The sequence below is a fragment of the Misgurnus anguillicaudatus genome, chromosome 18, assembly GCF_027580225.2.
Source record: "Misgurnus anguillicaudatus chromosome 18, ASM2758022v2, whole genome shotgun sequence".
Classification (NCBI taxonomy): Eukaryota; Metazoa; Chordata; class Actinopteri; order Cypriniformes; family Cobitidae; genus Misgurnus; species Misgurnus anguillicaudatus.
In genome coordinates, this window is record NC_073354.2 from 8,086,569 (window position 1) to 8,102,432 (window position 15,864).

Genomic DNA, 15,864 nt, shown 5'->3' on the forward strand with positions numbered 1-15,864 from the left:
AGTGCTTCGCCTTCCGAGAACATAGTTCCCAGCATGTACACTGCCAAAAGATCGCTGTGTCTCATACCACCTTGTTATTTGCACACGGTGCGACTACACAAATCACAACACATAACTAGGAAAATGTTCACATTATTTTGTCACTTATTGGGAGCAGTATGCTAGCTGAAGCCATTCACTTCCAGTCTTTGTGCTAAGCTAAGCTAGCGGGGGCTGCGTCAGACAGAGTTACAGCACACACGGAGATGAGAAAGGTATGTATGGAATTATCTAACTCTGGGGGATACGGTGAATAAGCTTCATTCTCAAAATGTGGGCGTGTTCCTTTAAAATTGTATATTAAACATAACAATTTTATTAAGGTTACAGTAAACAAATATGAGGTACAGAAGAGTGTTACACACTTACCATATTCTTTTGACATATGAGCTCCTATAAGAAAGAAAAAACATTTTAATCCAATCATTATCTTGATTTGCTTTCACTTCACTTCACTTGAAGTTTAATGATGTAACACAAAAAATATTTTGCAGTGCATGCTGCTTGTAAGTCAAAACTAAGCTGTAACTTATGCACAGTTGGTGCAACTGACCCCTGGTAGGGCTGGGCGATATTGGGTAAAATTCATATCTCTGTAATTTTGGAAAGAATGATTATATAAAATCAATAATATTGCATGCATAACAACAATATGATTGCTTACATTTCATGGACTATTTGGGTGATTCTCACGAAACCATTGAAACACCACGGCACTAATGATTTTAGCTTTAAAATGTGTAATATAGTAACATTAAAAAGCATCAGAATTAACACAATACTGTGTTCTACCTTGCACAATGTGTGATTTCAACATAAGAATTTATAATTGTACATTTTATCTCATTTTCTGCTGAAATTCTCATTACCGCAATGTGTCCGGCTGTGTTTGAACATGCGTTATGTTGTAATTTAATCAAATAAACACAAAAATATTAAGAAAAAATACATGGATGTTTTGCTAGACTACTTTAGATGACAGAAAAAATATTTACTGAATATTCATGTATAATAATAATGAAGAAAAATTAGGAAAATGATGTGTCCATGCCTGATGTTCTCATCCTCCGCAACACTTTTTGAGAACAGTTTAAGCACACATACAGAATTTTAATTAAGTTTGATTTTGAGTGACCAAGCACATGGACCAGTTACTTCAAGATGGCTACCAGGTAAGATCATTTTTTTACAGTTAATTTGAAATATTGTCTTGTCAGAATGCTTACACGTCATTTGATTAACATTACCGCAACAGATGCTTATTAAATGTTAATTTAATTAATAGAAGCATAATACTTTGATTTTAAATGCATGTGCAGAATCTCCAAATTATGTTCTTTCAGGTTTGTCATGTCATTTTGAAAATATGTCAGTGTTGATGTTTTCTGACTGTTGCGGTAATGAGATTTTTTAGGACTAATTTTTTTAATTATGTTACAAAAAGTGTTAAATGATAAGTAAAAGTTTTTAAATTAATGTTCCCATTTACTCCAGACTTTGTTTTTCAATGTCTGGTGGGAAAAAAAGTAAATTTAAGCAATTTTTACATTTTCATGCTTGACATTTTTAAAACCAAGTTTCGTGAGAATCACCCATTTATAAAAATGAAAATATATGACATTTAATGATTGATCCTTTTTAGGGCTGCACGATTATGACAAAAAAACTTGTTATTGTCGATTGTTCACCTTGATATTGTAAATGCTATTATAGATTACATTGACGTTTTGAAATGTTTTCTTCCTGTGAAACAGGCAGCTGCATGGTAAATTCAAAACATCCAAAACTAAACAATATAAAAGTAAATCACAAATATTATTATGATTTATGTTGTTAGTAAAAAATCCAAAACAAATGGCTAAAGGACACCTCAACTTATCAATTTTAAAATCTCTGATTCACCGCTGTATTTGGTGCCTAAACATACTGCCAAAATGCACAGAAATAAACAAATGGACAGCTGTGATTGAGGCTTTTGGTGATTATGTAATTGTTTCACCCGTAATTGTAATCCCGATTAGTTTTTCGATTAATTGTGCCGCCCTAAACCTTATAAAAATGTAATTTTAGCATTTAAATTGTCACTACATACTGTTCAGTTATTTTATAGTTCTAATGACTTTTTTTTTTTATTTGTAGTAGATGAAATAGTATTTATAACAACATTAATAACAAAGCCGTTGATATGAATGTGTAGAGATTGAGACATGAGAAAGGAGGAGATTGTGACCTGTAGAGAATGCAGTGAGTCGGAGTTAAGGTCGCAGTAGAGGATGATGTTGTTGACCATGCTGAAACTCTCTCTCACACCCAAATGATAGAAGAGTGAAGGCTGTCGAAACGCTTCTGTCATTTCAACCGCTGCGATATCTGTAAACACAGGAATCAGTGTTTCTTTAGTTCATCACTAGTTTTATTATCAAAAACAAACACATTTTATTCTTGACCAATTGTTTTTATTTCTTCTCTTATACTGTAGGTACTATAGTTTTTAACTGATTAGACCCAATTCTCTAAACCCAACAGCACAACAAAATCTTTATCTCAAAGATTGTATGCCTTATGCTGGGTACACACCAAAAGATAATCAGGTTGATTTTCGGCCGATTTCCGCCCTTCCGACAATCCTAGCTACAGGGTTCCCACACCTTAGTTAACTTCAAATTCAAGGACCTTTCAATGACTTTCCAGGTCCAATAGCCTCAATTTCAAGGACTAAATGTGGGGACACATTTCAAGAGACAGCAAGGTTACATTGTGTTACCTTTTAAGATACATTCTTACAGTTCCCTTTCGAGGGAACTCGCACTGCGTCACTGCAGGATGGATGCCTCTAGGGATAAGTGTGTCTTAATGTGTATATCAAATTCAACCAATGGTGAGGTTTAACGACAAAGACAGAATGACGCGGGAGCCAGGAAGTATATCGCTATCTGAAATATTGCCAAAGATGGCGTTACAGGGACACAGGAAGTATGACAAGGGAGACGCAGTGTTTTGTTCCCTTCTAAGGGAACAATAGATACATACGTAACCCGAGACGTTTTCATGTGACAAACACAACTATGCAAAAAAGCATTTTGGTATGAATCAACATTCGCATACAGAAGATACAACAGTTTAGCACGTGCTTTTAAGATATTATCCTACACTACACAGGGAAAACTTCTTGCATAAAACAGATTCAAGCACTTTCAATGACCTGTATCTATGTATATTTTCAAAAACTTCCCAGGGCCTTGAATTTTCCCCACAGATTCACAAAGTTTCAAGGATTCCAAGGACCCGTGGGGACCCTGTCTTGATGGTTCCACAGATTATCTAATCAGATTTCCCTTGGTGTGATGTGTGTTAAGAGTGTCCGAACCTGATTGGAAGAACGTCGGAGCCACCCCGATCGTGAATCATGTTTAATATTTATGATCAGAAATCCTGATGTGTGTGGGGAACCCGGAGGACAAACGTGCGCACGCTCTTAAGATTATCACGTGAAACGAAACATATCCAATCAGAAATTTTTTTTTATCCTAATGTTTGTGATATTTTGAAAATCTTATAAGATGTAAACAATCTTTTGGTGTGTATCCATCATTAGTGTTTGCAAACCAAAAGCAAATGTTTGCACACACAGTAGATTTTATACAAAGTCAATGCAAAGTAGAGGTCAACCGATAGTGGATTTTACGGATACTGATAACTAAGTTGGTCCCTGCTTGCCGATAACAGATTAATGGACCGATAGTTTTTATAATGGATACTGGATAAAAAAACATAACACCCAAATTGAAACAGTGCTGAAATGTATTACAAAAGTAATAAAACAATAGCACTGACCCATGAAAATGTGCTAAATGTATAAACAAAAATATTTATTATATTAATAAGTACTGAAGAAACTTCTATGAAATAATCCCGCTGGTAACATTCAAATGACATGAATGTATATTATGTGTGTACTTTATTAGCTTCTGTTTAAACATTTAACTATCATCTAATAAAGACAACAAAATATGTATTGCAGTGAACCGAAATCAGATTTTGATTTGTTGGATATGTTAATGTAGCTTTCTCTCATTATTAACTTAAAATATGGATAAATCATAGATAAGAGTAACCAGTCGGATATAAACGAATGCAAATCAATGATAATAATCATGACATTAAAAATGTGGCTTGGATTTATCTGCGTGTATTTTTGTGTAACTGTTTGAGGTACTACTAATATTAGCGTCCTGTCAGCCTTGACGAAAAACTTTGGTTCCTGTTATTGTTTCTTTGCTAACGCAGCATATATTTAGCAAATTAATTACTTCATGATGATAAGAGGCAATGGATGCACTCAGAAAAACTATCGGCAAGGATTTTTTGCCGCTAGCCTATTGTTCCACCAATGAACTATTAGTGCCGAACACAGATATAAAAAACATCATTGTGAATGTAGACATTCCTCATCGTGCAATGTTTTTATTTGCACAAATGACGTGAAAAAACAAGTAATCCCGGCGAGTAATCTAGAGCGAGTAATGTAATGCTAACGTTCAGTTCACTTTCAGTGCGCACACACACACACCATTAGACTGCATGATGAAGAAAAGAGACACAATTAGTCAGAAACTCTCTGGTGCAAAGACATATCACAGAAATATCTGTGGTTAATATACCATATAGACGGTTTCAGCAGTAACAACATAAACAAGCAGCTGTCGTGGTCTGCACGTAACTTCCGGTAAACTCCGCTAATAATAAATAACAACAAAGTACTTTAAACGTAGTTTATATATAACAGGCAAAAAAAAACACATAGATTGCCTACGAAACCAAAACATTTGTTATTTTCGATGAGGCATTTGTTCAAGAGATCAGTTTAGCAACTAGTCAGACCATTAAAAAAACAAAACCGAAAGTAGAGTTCGGATCCAGACGTGTATCACGTGCGTCCGATGAAACAGTCTATAACTAAATATCACCGAAAATAATGACAAAAAGTCTACATTCAGCACATTAAAAATGAAATTTTCCTAATTATGGGTCAATAATATAACAGCTTTTGATACATATATTATGCTTAACATCTCATCTCTAGTCTGAGGAACAGATAATCTAAGAGCTTCACTGAAGACTACACACCCTTTTAATCTACAGCAAAGACTTTAAGCTACTGATCTTTAAAGGCCAAACCACATCTGACACTCGCCAAGAGTCACAGGGTTAAAAGGTTTTACAGACAGATGAATGTTCGAGATGTTGAGCTATATCATGTTACGGAGGTCAATGACACTTACTGTAAGAGAAGTGTTACAAAAAGATGACGCTTCACCTGCCTAACTAAAGGTCGACACAACTGTGGATGAAAGCATACTGTATAAAGTTTTGAAGAATACAGCACTTAGATAAAACCAAATATTTGTAGTCATTTGTACAGTTAAAAACACTTTACTGTGATTCTTGATAAATGTAGTAAAACTTGAATATCACTGTGATCTCATGATAGTGGAAATACCATAAGCAAGGCTTCGGACTGCGCATTTTGCGACCAGTTTTTGAGACCGCACAAGCAAGTACTCGTGCATATGAATTTTCTTCTAGTTGTTATTTCATGTTAAAGAACTAGCGCTCAAGTCTGCAATGGCAGATTTACAGTTTACAGTAGGCATGGGCGACATGGGCAGTCGTCTAGGATGGCATTTTGTGAGGGAGCAGCACAGGGCACCCGTGACAAAAAAAAAAGAATGCTGAAAATCTAGTGGGTTTTTACCGCTCATTTGTTAATCTATCGATGGGCCTACTCAGCCCCGTGTGAAGTCTAACACACCTTATCAGATCCCAAGCAGAAAAGTGAGGAGGCGCGGGGTCATTGCAGAGATAACAGATAGAGAAAGAGAACAAAAGAACCTCTAAATTAACACAAAAACACTATAGATGAGAATAAAGGTCTTAGACATCAGGGTAGGGTTGCACCAGTCGTTCGTAAGTTCTTAAACTGGGACGTTAAGTCCAAACTAGAGGCTTAGTAACTACTAGTTAGTTTATAACTAACTCTTTACTTTATTCGGTTGCACCATTTGTTCTTAAGGCAGAAAGTGGCTAGTAGGTAGTAAGCTCTCCGTAAAGTAATGCGTTGTCGCATAGAATGACGTCTTAACCCAATCACAAGCCTTATAATGGGTAAACAGGAAATATTCTGAACAGTACGTGATTTCAAACTCATGCTTGACTCGCCTAAACTGAAAGTTAAAAATGACGTTAAAGCAAACGTTATCGAACTCAAAACATTACACTTTTAATTGAAAATATCTATCCCACACATGGAGGAGAAAATAAACAGGAAGAAATTTTAAATCTTATTTTAATTGATGGATACACAGAAAATTCATTAGTTCTTCAAAACTCCTTGACGAACTTGCGGCTCATTATAATTTATACGAGCTCATCGATGTAATATAATCTGGCTGACATCTTATTCCAATCGTTATTCATAGACAAAGGCTTCCGTATTAAACTAAACGTTTAAACTAAGTTCAATGGTGCAACACAAAAACATTTAGTAGTGTGTAAGTTGTAACTTAGTGCCCATTTACGTCGTACCTAACTACTAACTGGATAACACTTTATATAGCTTACTGTATATACACACTTAGAAATAAAGGTACAAAACTGTACCTTTTCTGTCACTGGGGCTGTACCCAAAGTTTCCGTTTGGTACCTTTATAGGAATACAAAACAGAAAACAATTTTGGGTAGATTACTGTACCTTAAGGACCTACATTCTTAAAGGGGTGGTTTCCCGGACCAGGATTAGCTTAATCCAGGACTAGGCCATAGTTTAATTAGGAAATATAACTAGTTTTAACAAACATGCCTTACTAAAAACATTACCTGTGTGCATTTTGAGGTAAAACAAAGGGCACTGATGTATTTTAAGATATGTCAGTGCAAGTTGTTTTCAGTTTGGAGAGCTCTTAAAAGTGTTTAACTCTAGGACTAGTCTAATCCCTGTCCTGGAAACCGCCCCAAAAAGTCAAAATGTGGACCCTAGCTGTCAGTGGGGCAGCACCCTTTAAGAAGGTAATTGTATGAACCATTAGTACAGATATGTAAACCTTTAGTACTAATATGTATCTTTGAGATACTAATATGTATTTTTGAGGTACTAATAAGCTCTCTTTGGTCCCAGTATGTACCTCTGAGGTACTAAAAATAAAATCCCTAGGTGCAAAGCAGTACTTTTGAAAGGGTACAGCCCCAGTGACAGAAAAGGTACAGTTTTGTCAAATCAATTACAACCTAACTATAGTGATCATATTTACTATCAGCACAGGAAATGTCTAGGGCTAATCTATATTTGCTGATATTTTGTACATTTTGTTGTAAATTAGGTTTTTATGCCTTATGCCTAGAATCAATCAAGGAGGTTGTATTTGGGTTATAACTTCCTATTTTGAAAGTTTGATCAATTGTGCATAATGACATGTGCAACAAATACATATTGGTTTCCTGGACAGAGCTTATCTTAGTCCCAGACTAAAATGCATGTTTGTGAAAACCACTTGCAGTGAAAATACGTCAGTGCCATGGATTTGTCTCAAGATGCACACCAGTATTGTTTTTTGTAAGGTATGTTTGTACAAACTACGTAAATGTCCTAACATAACTAAGGCCTAAGTTCAAGAATTAACATCTGGTTAACATTTGTATTTATACGGCATTCGCATTTTAACTTCAAATGGTGCACAAACACAAACAGACAAACAAAATGTTAGGAAGTCAATAAATGTCAGTGTTTGTTTGTGGTTTGTTTCTATCGGGCCTGTCCCGAGGGCTGAGATCTATGTCTTAAACTTTGCATTTAAATATTAGCAGGAAGTCGGTTCCTGTTTGCGGGCATCTGCGTCGAATCGCTTTTACAGCTGTTATTTCGGTTACCCCAAAAGGAAACAGACACAACAGTAAAACTGAGCATAGTGTGTAACATCTGTGTGTTTGAATACACATACATATATGACATTTGTTTATATAATAAATACTGTAAATTCAAAGTATGACATGTCACATTGATTTATGAGCAGGAAAATTTGTGACACTGAAAGAAACATGTCTACATTTACAATCATGTACAGTATTTAACTTACAGTGCATGCACGCTGTACATTACAGTAAGTGTGTTCACTGGGATTCAAACTATACATTTTTGCACTGCTAACTTAATGGTTTATCAACTGAGCTACAAGAAGACTAATGGTGGAAAGCTATACAGTTAGTAGTAGAGAATAGATAATGATTTTAATGAACTTTAACTTTAAATGTAGTGCTGTATTTTAGTAAGATTAAAGTGTTTTGTGTGATAGAGCTCAGAGCTAACAAATGTATAGCCAAAACATTGGAAATCTGTTTCCGATTTCACACATGCAAATTTCTTCCTGATTTCTCGCATGTAAATCTACTTTGGATTTGCCTGCGTGTCCTGCAGAGCTGTGGTGTAGGGATGGCAAACTCAAAATTTTCTTGACCGACCATCTAGCCTCATTAGCCGGTTGAAACCGGCTACCCGATTAGTTTAAAATATGCTACGCTGTTTGAAATAACAGCCATTTCGAGCCGCGCCTGCAATTTCGCAACTCTGTTGCATCTCTCTGCCACTCTGCCTCCCGCTCACACACACAATGCCCCTGCGTCACTTTTTTAAAATACCCTACAGCGCGAAACAGAAGTCCCACATACGCGGCGCAGAGAGAGCTTGTATGTAATCACAGAACAAATGACTCCTTAGTTTCGAAATGGTTTGGGTACAAGGTGATCGCGTTGAAAATAAAGGCGTTTGTAGTTCATTTTAGAAGTTCATTTGAAACATTGCTGCGGCTCATTTAAGAAAATGACAGCTCCGAAGAGACGCCACTTAAGTAAAAGACGCACCAACAAAGGCAGATCTAACTCACAGTGTGCCTTCTAATAACGACCAGAACAACTTTTTTGTATAATTAATAGTATTTTTATTTAAAAAAAAACAAGTGTCAACTACTGTTAACGGCAACATGGACGATGCAATGCTCTGCTGATGCGAGCCGCGAGAAAGCCCTTGCAGCAAAAGATATTTAATGCTAATGTATGAGCGCCTCCATGTCATGGTTATTATATTGTCTGCTATATTCGCTTTTAATTTATTAAATGCATGCAATTGGTTGATGAAACATTAAGATACAATTTATACAAAACGAAATTCACTTTAAAGAAAGGCTTTCTACAAAGCAAAACAAGTAAATGTTAATAATTTGGAATACAATCAGGAGAGAATTTCGTTAATTCTAACTGTAGTAGCGTTTAGTCCATTGTCTATAATAGGCTTATTTAGAGATCACTTTTTTTTTAACCGACAACTTTGACCGATTAACGTTGATACGGTCAAACGGTCATCGGTTAACATACCTACTGTGGTGGTATTACTTTATTGGTTTTTGTATACGGTTATCAAGTCCATAACCCCTAGGGCTGCAAAACGATGAATTGTTTACATCATATATGTGTGTGTACTGTGTATAATAATAATGTATATATAAATACACACAGATGTAAGTATATATACATTTTTACATGTGTTTATACATTTTTATATTTAAATATAATTTATATTATATATAATTATAACCACTTTATATTTAAATAGATTTTTTCTTACAATTCTAAATGTATGTGTGTGTATATATATATACATTATTATTATTATTATTATACACAGTACGCACATATGATGTAAACAAAAAAATGTATTCTGCAAACGATTAGTCGCAATGAATCATTTTGCAGCCCTAATAACCACACATTGTAACAAAGTAACTTAGCAGACACTTTTATATTAAAATAACAAACTGCACTAATAAAATTTATTTTGGGCTGTCAAAATTTACGTTAACGCACTAACGTAAATTAATTTTAACGACCCTAATTTAATTAACGCGCGATTAATGCAACGCACTTTGCCTAGCCCGTTGTCTGTAAATCGAGACGCAGCCTTAGACAGTAAATGTGACCCGTGGAGTCTAAATAAGTAATGTGCACAGCACAGTTTAATTTTGAGCTACTTTTGAGGCAAAAGAAAGTAAAAATGTTGACTGCTGATTAGGAGTATTAAAAACTTGAAAATGGTTAAATTAAGATAAAATATCGAACAGACAAAAATATGCCATTAATTTCAGGAGTTAACTCATGACAATCATGCGATTAATCTAGATTAAATAGTTTAATCGATTGACAGCCCTACTAATAACACAACCATCCAATTTCCATGGCAGGTAAATACAAGTTGTAAATTCCTCAGGGCTAAAACACTCAAGCAAGATAAAAGTCCACTTCAACATGAGTCTAATCACACTGAGGCCTATTGAACAGCAAAGCCAAGATTAGTTGATGAATACAGGGCAACAGGTGACGGGTTTTTATGGCAAGTGCGTTTACTAATGTGAAATCTAAAAAATTTGAGTATTGAACAGATGTATCTAAACTTCAGTTGAATAAGACACCAGTGCTGCAGGATGTCTCACATAACAACAGCATCAGTGATGATTTATAAGCAAACCACATTAATAACTCAAATACTGAAAGAGACTTCTCAAGCAGAACCACACAAAATCTACTTTCACCTAATCAAATGTCACTGAACAACTTGCACACAAAAAACTGTGTTGGACGTGCTTTGTCAGAAAAGTCATATGCAAGCTTTGCTCCATGAATAAGAAACTGAGTTGAATGCGCTCGTGAAGAAAGCCACAGTATCAAATAATCAGGAAGTCATTGATGGTCCAGATAAACATTATAACTGTGCAAGACAATACAAACTCATGTCTATAACAATAAGTCTATTTAAACGCACCTGTTTTAATGTTTGTGAGAGTTCATTCAGTGATGATTTATTAAACACTGCTGTTGTAAAGCAAATGTCTTTGTTGCACATGCCACAATAGCACAACAGTTTTATTTATAACAGTTTATTTGTATTTGTGAACCCCTGTAAGTGATCTGGAATTTAGGGTAATAGGAGAAACAAACCCAGTGTGAACTTAAGAAAGTGTGGCGTCAGGAGTTCAGCCATTCAGGAGTATTGACCATCTTAAAGTTGTAAATGGAAAAAATTATTTGATTAAAATTTTATAGTCACAGGTCATTACTTTTTCACAGCAATCAGTCTTTCAGTATAAGAAAAGAGTTGCTTTCTCTGCAAATGCATGCAACAAAATGACAAGAAATCCTAAAGAATTCAACACCGATGTTCAGATAACAGTTCAGAGTCAGACATAAAATCACTCATCAGAAGCTGTAAAAAGTTACCAACCTATCCTCCAACTCATACAACCATTCAGATTGTTTATCCCCAAATAAAACATAAAGATGTGTTTAATAAATTAGCATCTTTACCGGCAGCAAGTGTAACTTAATATACTGGGCTATAATTTAGGAATGATGAAATGTATTGGGATATTATTTTCTATTTAAACCAAAATTACTGGTATTAATATTACACTATTCAGCCTTTTTTAGCAAAAAAAAAAAAACATTAATTACATAATATAAAACATTTTTGCAAATATAAAAATAATATATATATATTTTTTCAAATATTAGACATATTCCAAGTGTACCAAGGTCAAATGATCGATTAATATGAGGAAAAGACGCAAAAGTGATCACTACCTGCTGTAAATATTAGATCGGGTTTGTACGCTGTACAATAGATGAATAGATTATCTTAAATATCTCTAAAACTATAAATGTTTATAAACCATCTCTAATCTTAAAAAAATAAGGAAATTAAATGTGTCTAATCCGCAGGTTATCGGTTATCGCCAAGTACGGACCAACCTAGTTATTGGTAAAATTTAAAATCGGTCGACCTCTAGTTTCAAGGCTGTTTGCCTTATGCATCAGATTAGACGCATTTAATTTCCAGATTTTTTAAGAACTACAGACTTGTATCAGAAAATACCACAGCTGTGACCTAAAACCAAAACAAAACTTTTGTGTAGAGACTAGAGTAAAATATCTCCAAACTGGTACAAAACATCAGATAAACAAATGCTCAAGTTAATCTATTAATAAATAAAGCGGTTCACATGTTGAAATCAAATACAAGACCCATTGTCTTTACTACAATTTAGATTAGGTTTTCCGAATCAGTGGGTTCTCATTCAACCTGACAAATAATGTACAAGTTAAAATTAAGATAAAATCATCAAGATTTATCAAAACACTGTGACTAACATTCATTTACATGTTTCATGTAGTTGTTCTCAACAGTAAGGTCATCTGATGACCTGAGGTTAACATGAGGAGGTTTCGGCAAGTTTCTGCTGTAAGGTCACCGACAGTGTGTCATATTTACTGATAATGTTCACGTTTTCATGGCTTATGAACATAACCATTTGTTGTACTGAACATTGCTGTTGCAAATGCTGGATAATTAACATCAACATAGTAAAGTTATTAGGCTGGAATACACTGGTGGCTTTGTGTAAACTGTGAGATTAACTTCAGAAAAAGTGCTAAAAATAATACATCACTGTATGCCACAACATTTCAGCAGAAAGTCTTCTAACAAAATCCTAACCATGTCGACCAATCAGAAGCCTTAAAAAAGTTTATCAGCAGCAATATTTTGGCTACATCGGTCCTTGCACAGACTCGCCTCACGTACAACAAAGGAGGTAGCGGCGAGCAATCTGACATCAAACACAAGATCAGTGCGCACTCGCCATAATCTCCAGTTTCACCGCTACACGAATACACTGCAACCGGAGTTTCTGGAAATTTTCACCCTAAGGGTTTTCAAAAAGGTTCAGTTTCAGTGACCTGATACTGCACATTCGTGTGGACGAATGGCCAAACCGCATAAAAAAAGCTGCAGTTCTGTGTGAAGAGGGCCTTAAACTTAATTTAATTAGGCTATCTTAATCAAAAACAACTTGCACTGACACATCTTAAAATATACCAGTGCCATTGTGATGCAAAGTAGTAGTTTTCTCTAAGGCACATTTATTAAATCTACCAGTACTTAAATTTAACTAAAGCTAGTCGTGGCTTAATCTAACCCTTGTCTATGAATCCAGGCCTAAATCTGTTCTATAGACCGTTTCATCGGGCGCACGTGCGTCTGGTCCGAACTTTACTTCCGAATTTTGTTTAATGGTCTGACTAGTGGCTGAAACTGAACTCTTAAACAAATGCCTCGTCGAAAATAACAAATGATTCGGGTTCTTATGGAATCTATGTGTTGTTTATTTTGCTTGTTATATAAATCAACTGCTTTAAAAGGACTTTGATGATATTTATTCTTCACGGAGTTTACCGGAAGTTACGTGATGACCACGAAAGCCGCTTGTTTATGTTGTTACTGCTGAAACCGTCTATATGCAGGTAATGTAAGCTTCTGTACAGTTCAGTGGTAGAGCATTGCGTTAGCAGCACAAAATGTCATGGGTTCGAACCAAAGGAACACATTCTGATTAAAATAAAGTAGGCCTGTTAGTCACTTTGAATAAAAGTGTCTGCCAAATGCATAAATATAAATTAACAAATATTATTTCTTCCATTGAGTTTTAAAAAAGCCTCTATCCCTCCCATTTTCCTGTTTGCATTTGAAAATATCTCATTTTCTTTTCCCTTTTAACTTCTACCTTATTCCCACTGCCATCTTTCAATAACATGCCTTCCAATGTAGTTAACATTTTGGTTGTTTTTACAAATCTGTGCTTTTTCTGCAGTTCAGTCTTGAGTTTAAATGAAGTTTCAGTGCTAAAGTAAAAGTTTGAATGCCAGTCGTTGCACTCCACCCTGGCTGTGTGTGCAGCATGTGGGCGAGGGCTTCAATCATATCTCACTTCATTCCAAGAAAACTTAAAGATTGAACACTATGTACAGTAAAAAACCAAAACACTTTTGACAACTAGTTCAAGACCATATCTGACATTCCAATGAATCATCCAATGAATTAAACTAACATAAACCGCAGAATCTCGTGCCGCATTCAGTGACCAAACTAGATTCACAGCAATGTTGATTCAGCAGCAGCATTCACCTTTATTTACAGGACAAGCCCAAAGATCCGGTAGGAATTCTCACCTGCATTGTAAAAGTGATCAAGAACTGATGTTTCCCCAAAGTCCAGCATCCCGAAGTGGATTATCTCCAGTTTACAGCCCACAATGTCACAAGCATCCTTCAGACATTGTAATGCCATGTCCTCCGGGCTATGAGATTGGCTCATTTCAGAGTTTCTCACGTATACCACTGTCACGGCTCTATTCTTACATTTACCCGTGGCCAGCAAGTTGTCAGAGGGGCAACAGGTAACCCCCGGGTTGGCACTTTTACAGATGGCGGTGTCATGCCAGTGGCTCACGGCACCGCAATTCACAGCGGCGCTGCTTTTCCCTTCCATTGAGTCCAGGGGTTGGCCGAAAGATGGCACAGAAAAAGATATGCCTTCGTGATCCGAATTCATTTTTCATCGGTTTGAGGTAAATGACACCCAACCCCTTTGGTGCAGAAGCTCAGTCTGCATACTTCATCGCTGACACCTCTGGTATCTATACTAGTGACACTAAACAAACAAATAAAACTCCCGTGACGTCAGTAGCGACGATTACGGTTGCATTTTCACTTAAAAACGCTAAAATCTCGTGGTCTGGACGATGAAATCGGTTAAAAAATCTGCTGCAAAGATCTGTTGTGAAGTGGCACACTCGTCACGACTCAAGGATCCGAAACCGACGCGTTTCCAACAAACTCGCATGCGTTTATCGTTGTGCGTGTAGTTCTTGAAGTGAACGCGAAACTCCGGGAGCATCGCGCGACGCCGTTTCACCTCAGCACATCATGTGCCTTTCCTTAGTGCTATCGTTCCTGTTTATGTCATAACTGTTACGAAATCTACCTAGGCTTTAAAGCACGTCCGTTCGCCGGACCCTGCCCTAATTCTATTTTTATCTGAAACACACGCACAACTCGCTCAAAGGGGTGGAGTAACGTCGCTTCGCAGGAAGCAGGTTTAGCTCATGAATATTAATGACGCAACGTGACGTTAAACCAGTTGGACCAGAGCCGTATAATATGAGATCTACGACATTTATTTAATTCATAAAATGATTATCCTGTGACCTTATACCTTTGTATTCAATATTGTTTTTAAAAATAAATAAATAAATAAAACACTCGCAATAAGACGTCCATTGGAAGAATGGAATGCGGAAGTACTCGTGCCATGGAGTGACCAGTAGTTACAAACACAGCACTGTAGCCCATTCATTTCAACTTCACCCAAATACACTTGGTGATGAGTCAATTAAATTATTGCGGGTTTTTTTTAACATTTGGACTAATTTGCTGTTTTATAAATTCAGCTGTAGGTAATGATTATCGTCAATAATAACTAGTTAAATTCGTATATTTTAGTGACAGTTGACACTTATAAACTGTGAACAAATATGGACGTATTGTCCATAACGTCAACCATAGGTTTGTACATTGCACCTTAAATCACTTCCAAATGCCATTACATTAGAAAGCTGACATGAGAGTATTGAAGAGGGTGGCATCAATGTCATAGATCTTTCTGTGATGAATGGTGTACTAAAACGGTTGAAGTCCTTTGTTTGTCACAAAGATTATTTTTGGTTTAACACTCCAAATGCAAAATTTTAAAAGATGGGTGAAATAGGCATTCTATTGCGTTGTGATTATGATTTATATAAATTGCCTGTTAAATGATCTGATTTCCATCTGAGTGTACTAATGTGGAACCTAATGTTTAAACACAAATTTACACCACATAATAGGGGAGAG

At 35.9% G+C, this 15,864-nt stretch overlaps 1 protein-coding gene across 1 annotated transcript in view; it reads right to left on the minus strand.

The window, feature by feature from the left end:
• map3k5 (mitogen-activated protein kinase kinase kinase 5) overlaps window positions 1-15,049 on the minus strand; it is a 47,902-nt gene extending 32,853 nt beyond the window's left edge. The window contains exons 1-3 of the mRNA XM_073855754.1: window positions 14,143-15,049; window positions 2,270-2,409; window positions 409-432 (exon numbers count right to left, since the gene is read on the minus strand). Of these exons, the coding sequence (XP_073711855.1) occupies window positions 409-432; window positions 2,270-2,409; window positions 14,143-14,524 (546 nt within the window). The 5' untranslated portion in view covers window positions 14,525-15,049. The remainder of the gene's footprint in view (window positions 1-408; window positions 433-2,269; window positions 2,410-14,142) is intronic.
• Window positions 15,050-15,864: the final 815 nt, after the last annotated feature.